This window comes from Mesoplodon densirostris, chromosome 7 (assembly GCF_025265405.1).
Source record: "Mesoplodon densirostris isolate mMesDen1 chromosome 7, mMesDen1 primary haplotype, whole genome shotgun sequence".
Classification (NCBI taxonomy): Eukaryota; Metazoa; Chordata; class Mammalia; order Artiodactyla; family Ziphiidae; genus Mesoplodon; species Mesoplodon densirostris.
The window spans coordinates 63,574,383-63,580,741 of NC_082667.1; the positions used below are offsets into that span (position 1 = coordinate 63,574,383).

General features: G+C 38.6%; 1 protein-coding gene across 1 annotated transcript; it reads right to left on the reverse strand.

Moving 5' to 3' along the window:
• Positions 1 to 4,595: 4,595 nt before the first annotated feature.
• LOC132494188 (olfactory receptor 10T2-like) lies at positions 4,596 to 5,534 on the reverse strand. The gene has a single exon (XM_060105210.1). The coding sequence runs from the start codon at positions 5,532 to 5,534 to the stop codon at positions 4,596 to 4,598; it is 939 nt and encodes a 312-aa protein (XP_059961193.1).
• Positions 5,535 to 6,359: the final 825 nt, after the last annotated feature.

Sequence of the window (6,359 nt, forward strand, 5' to 3'; positions counted from 1 at the left end):
TCAGCAGGCAGACTCTCAACCACTGCGCCACCAGGGAAGCCCTGCAAAGTTTCTTGAATTTGTAGCTCACGTTCCTTCATCAGACTGGAAAATTATCATTGAATATTTCTTCAGAAATTTCTCTACTTTATTCTAGAAGTTCATTACACATGTTAGATCTTTTCATAATTTCTTATACAGCTCTCACACTCTTTTTGTATTTTTGATGATTTTTTCTTTGTCTTGTAATGTGTATGTTTTCTACTAACCTACCTTTCAGTTTACTAATCTTTTCTGCTGTGTCCAATCTACTATTAACCCAACAGCTGAATTCCTAATTTATTTTGTTTTTCATTTTTAAGATTTAAACTTGATTCCTTTTCTTTTTCTTTTTGTATTCATTTCTGTGGTGTGACTCTTCATATTATTCCCCTATTGTTCTTAGATGTATTATAAATATTTATTTAATAGTTACGTACCTGTTTTTTATGCATTTGGTCCTATCTTGTGGCATATCTTATCTTTTTTTTTAATTGATGAACAATGTGGATAAAAAAAATTTAGAGGTTCTAGATGAGATTATCTTCTTCCGTACTGTTTTCAATTTTATTCTAGCAGAAAAATAAAGCACTGGCTTGATCCCTTTGAGGAAATGAAAATAGAGTGCCCAAAGGGGTCATTCACATAAAAAAAGAACTGATGTCTCCATGTACAGTATAACTCCTAAACTTGCATCCTAATAGAATGTGGTGGTTGTACTTTGTTGGGGATAATCTACTTCTGGTTTGACCTTATTTCTAAGATGCAGCAATTCCTCCTAAGGTGTAGTACTTCAGGACTCTCAAATAAAAGCATAAGGTGTTGTGGGGCCCTCTACCTTAAACAGCCTATCTATCAAACTCTATCAAACCAGCAATGCAAAATGCCAAAATCTCTGCTAAGATCATCAGGCTCTCATAGGCTGATTTCCACTTGGTGTTTGATATCTCACCAGCCCAAGTGCAACTTGGGAGTAGTCAAATTCCATAATAAGGAATTATATGTAGAATTTCAGGATCACTTCTCTATAGCTTTTTCCTCTACAAGATCTTGGCCTCACAAGTCTTAGGTATCTTTGACCTCAAAGTTTTATGTACTTACCCTACCTCACTGCCAAAAGCCCCAGGCTGTGTCTTTTTGCTCAGTCTCTATTCCTCATAATATCATTTGGCAAATGCATTTATTTGTGAGGCTCAAGAAAGGCTTTACCAGAGAAATGACATTTAAACTGAGGCATAAGGAAAAAAAGAGTTAACTGGTCATTGAGAGCTGGTAATGCAGTTGCAGAAACTTTGGTGGGTGGATAAAAGTAGTGATGTGGGAGGTTGAACTAATTATCCTTAGCTCAAAGTACAGTGTCTGGTACACAGCAAGCATTCAACAAATGTCTGTTGGTTAAACATTAACTCTAATTCAATGAATATTTATTTAGTGTCTCTTATTTCTAGCACGAGGTTATGAACTGAGGAAATGAAGTTAAATAGGTTATGTGCTTTTCTTTCAAGAAGTTCACAACAAAGAAATGTTTCTTAAAAATACAATGGTTTCCATTCAAGCGGTATGAATAAAGTGCTAGTTGACATGTTCTTTTAACCTTTAAAACAATTTTAAGATGTTTTAATTTTTTTAATAAAATTTATGATTTAAAGTGTTCAACATGATTTTTTTTTTTTTTTTTTTTTGGCGCTATGCGGGCCTCTCACTGTTGTGGCCTTTCCCGTTGCGAAGCACAGGCTCCGGACGCGCAGGCTCAGCGGCCATGCTTCACGGGCTCAGCAGCTCTGCGGCATGTGGGATTTTCCCAGACTGGGGCACGAACCCGTGGTCCCCTGCATTGGCAGGCGGACTCTCAACCACTGCGCCACCAGGGAAGCCCCAGCATGATGTTTTGACATACATATACATAGTGAAGTGATAAATATAACCAAGCTAACATATCCATCTACTCACATCTCTTTATCTTTTTTAGGTGTGATAAGAGTAACTTAAGTTTACTCTTAGAAAATATCCAGTATAAAATACAGTATTATTAACTACAGTTATAAGGCTCTACATTCGATCTCTAGAACTTATTCGTCCTATGTAACTGTAACTTTGTACCCTTTGACCAGCATCTCCCCATTCCCTCCATTTCCCCAACTCTGGTAACTACCATTCTATTCTCTGCTTCTATGAATTTGACTTTCTTAGATTTCACTTATAAGTGAGCTCATGCAGTATTTTTCCTTCTGTGTCTGGCTTATTGCATTAAGCACAATGTCTCCAGGTACACCTATGATGTCACAAATGGCAAGAGTTCCTTCTTTCTTAATGGCTGAATAATATTTCATTGTGTATATATTCTACATCTATTGACACAATCGTGTGGTTGTTATTTTTCATTCTATTAATATGGTGTATCACACTGATTGATTTTCATATGTTAAACCAACCTTGCATCGCAGGGATAAATACCATTTGGTCAAAATTTTGAGTCTTAAAATAATGAATGAAATTAAAAGTTTAGATAATTACATGAGGAGGCAGACACTTTTACACTAAACAAGGACATTTGTGAAAATGGAATGGTGAAGTTTATGAAATGGTTGGTCACAGAACCTCTAGCCAAACTTTAATTCAATGCTGAGCAAAGAATGAGAACTGTAGACCCAATAGGCTCCGACACCACCTATAGTCAATGGAGCTATGATTTGAATCTCAGCTGCAAGCCTTTTGGGAACTCTCTCCGCCAGTATTCACTTATTCACAGCTCTCGGCTTCATCTCTTTGAAATTCTCTTTGTTTGCTGGGGTTTCTCCTATATGTTTTACTTTCATTCTGGAATCTCCTTTCTATTCCACCCATCAACTTTTCCCAGAGTACATGCTCCACCTCTCCATCTTAACCAAACCTAGTTGTCCGAGGAGGGCACATATGCTTCTCAGCAATATTGAAGAGAAGCTGCTCACTCCTATTCTACAGATATCTGCACACAATGTTGACATTCTCCTAGCTCCTTACCATATTTCGAAATCATTTATTGGCAATCTGCATGACAAAACATTTCACTCACTGACACAAATACTATCCAGATATGAAACAATATACTACTGTTTTCAGAGTCTTTTACTGACCACCCAGTTTCTTCTCATTTATTAAAGACTTTGCCACCAGCCCCTTGCTTCTTTCTCCCATCTCGGTCCCTCAGTCCTGCCACAGCATTGGTAACATCACTCACCATACGGATTTACCATTAGACAATGTGACCTCAAAATGCCAAGCCCTCCCTACAGCATCTCCCTAAGTATCCACGTGAGAACCTTACGACAATGGCCTCGATTAGATTCAGTTATTTATAGCACCTTCCACCTCTGTGGCTTTCAAAAATTCCAAGCTATTTATCTTTGTCTATGCTGTAACTCAAACAACATTTGAATTATTTGATTTTTGTGGAAGTTCATTATGAAACCATCTAGTCTACTCCTTTGTTGGGGGTTGGAAAGAATAGCTCTTTGACAGACGTCTATATTATTCCTGGAATTTGGTATGTTAAAAATGCATATTTCTTCTGCAGTAACTTTCATCATTTTATTTTATTTTTTCAGAAATTCATTGGGCCTCCCTGGTGGCGCAGTGGTTAAGAGTCCGCCTGCCGATGCAGGGGATACGGGTTCGTGCCCCGGTCTGGGAGGATCCCATATGCCGCGGAGCGGCTGGGCCCGTGAGCCATGGCCGCTGGGCCTGCGCATCCGGAGCCTGTGCTTCGCAACGGGAGAGGCCACAACAGTGAGAGGCCCACATACCGCAAAAAGAAAAAAAAAAAAAAAGAAATTCATCCATTCCCATCTAGTTTCCATGTTTCTTTGAATAGAGTTAAACAGGTATTTTCTTAAAATGTTTTGAGGGTGGGATAGGGAGCGTGGGAGGGAGGGAGACGCAAGAGGGAAGAGATAAGGGAACATATGTATATGTATATTCATATATTCACTGTTATAAAGCAGAAACTAACACACCACTGTAAAGCAATTATACTCCAATAAAGATGTAAAAAAATAAATTAAAAAATAAAAAGTTTTGAAATTTCTCTGCATTGTGGTCTTTCACTCATTTCAACACTAAATTTGTGTGTTTGTGCTTTCTCCTTTTTTGATTAAGTAAATCAGTGATCTTTCTCTTTCCCCTCCTTCTCTTTCTCTCACTGTCTCTCTCTCCCTCTCTTTCCTTCTTTCTTCTTTTCCTTTTTAATATAATTTTCTTCCTTCTCCAAAGGAAACCAAAATTATGAAAATAGAGTATTCTAAAACATTTTTGATACATTTACTACATACATATGTGCATGTGTGTATGCATGGATGTGTATATCTGTATATGTACATATATATGTAATAATATTTTAGAATATTTTATCTCATTTTAAAATATTTTACAACTACATCTGGTTTCATAGAAAGAAGTGAGACCAGAGCATTTCAGGCAGTTAGAACACACTTTAATTGCTTTGTATACAACGTGATGATTTTTATTGGAAGTACTCCACTTTCTCCACTTTAATTTATCAATGCTCTGTAAAAATTTAAAAGTGTTCAGAGCTCTTTTATTTACCATCTAGGGGAAAACCTACATATATTGCCTAGTACTTTCTTTAGGAATATTTTCATATGTTTGTTTCTTAGACTGTAAACAATGGGATTAAGCAGAGGTGTCAGTACTGTATATGTCAGAGCCATCAGCATATCTTCACGGAATGAGTCACTGTCCTTGGGTCTCAGATAGACAAAGCCAGCAAATCCATAGTGTATGCACAACACAGTGAGGTGGAAGGAGCAAGTTGAGAAGGCCTTATACCTCCCCTGGGCAGATGGCATCCTCTTAACTATGGACCCAATGAAGACACAGGAAATCATAATGAAAATAAAGCTCCCCACCAAAACAAAGGCAGTGAAGCCAAGAAGAACCATTTTCTGAAAAAAGGTGTAATCACAGACAAGGGAGACTACAGATGTAATGTCACAAAAAAAGTGCTTGATGGTGGAGTCACAGAATGACAAGTTGAATACTACAAGGACAATGCACAGTGACACCACAATCCCAGTAACACAAGAAGCTGTCATGAGCTGAAAGCAGATCTTTTGGGTCATCAAGATGGTGTAGTGCAGCGGGTTGTGAATAGCAGTGTAATGGTCATAGGACGTGGCAGCCAAGAGTAAGCAGTTGTTAGCTCCCAATCCAAAGAAGAAAAACATCTGTGTAGCACGCTCAGGAAGAGAAATGGTCTTGCTTTCTGATAGCAAGTCCACTAGCATGCGGGGGATGATTACCATAGTGGTACAGGTTTCTGAAAAGGACAAACCACAGAGGAAAAAGTACATGGGGGTGTGAAGATTGTGATTGAGCTTGATGGCCACCATTATGGACACATTTGCAACTAGGATGGTCACATGGGAGAAGAAAATCATCACGAAGGAGAGATCTTGCAGGTCTGGAAAACTGGAAAGTCCCCACAGAAGGAATGTGCTCACTGTGGTATGATTGTCCATCCTCCTGGTGCACATAACAACTCTCCTCCAAAGGTGCAGAGCTTCTTGGGGTCAAAACTCTGATGAGATTGTAGAAAGCACTGACGTCACCTGGCCTTTAATCGAGGACACTGACAGACAACGCTTAATGAGAAAGCCTGAGAAATGGAAGTTAAATGTACCTGGCTGAATTCCAGGTCAGGACTCAGAGTGATGAAGAAAAAGATTCTCATAGGAGAATGTATGTAAATGCCATACAGTAGCCCCAAATATATTCTGGGAACCCCCTAATTTATTACCCCTTTCTATCTTCTACAGTCAGAATCTGAATGAATGAGGGAAATATGAAATAAAAAAGTTCATTTTCTCACCTACAGGAGTATGAGGAGTAAAGGGTATACAATGTTTACGTGCGGTCTAATCACAGTCTGGCATATATAAGTACTTAACAATGTTAACTGAATCAATACTACCTTAAAGAGAAGTAAGGAAAATTTTTCGAATGGCTTCCAAACATTCTTGGAAAATAATTATATCTTCAGAGGTACTCTCCAGAAGGCAGTGGCTGCTTGGCTGACAATTATGCCAATGACTTAATAAGTGAATTTACCATTTTGAAATTTGTACTATTTTCTGTACATAACAATGAGTTCAAGTGGAGTTTTTCAATAATTGTCTGTCATTCAGTCAGATCTTGGAAGCAAAATGGTTATGGATAGGGGCTTCCCTGGTGGTGCAGTGGTTGAGAATCTGCCTGCTAATGCAGGGGACACGGGTTCGAGCCCTGGTCTGGGAGGATCCCACATGCCACGGAGCAACTAAGCCTGTGCGCCACAACCACTGAGC

Excerpts from the sequence above, each read along its gene's own strand:
- LOC132494188 (XM_060105210.1), bottom strand. The coding sequence starts at position 5,534 with ATGGACAATCATACCACAGTGAGCACATTCCTTCTGTGGGGACTTTCC.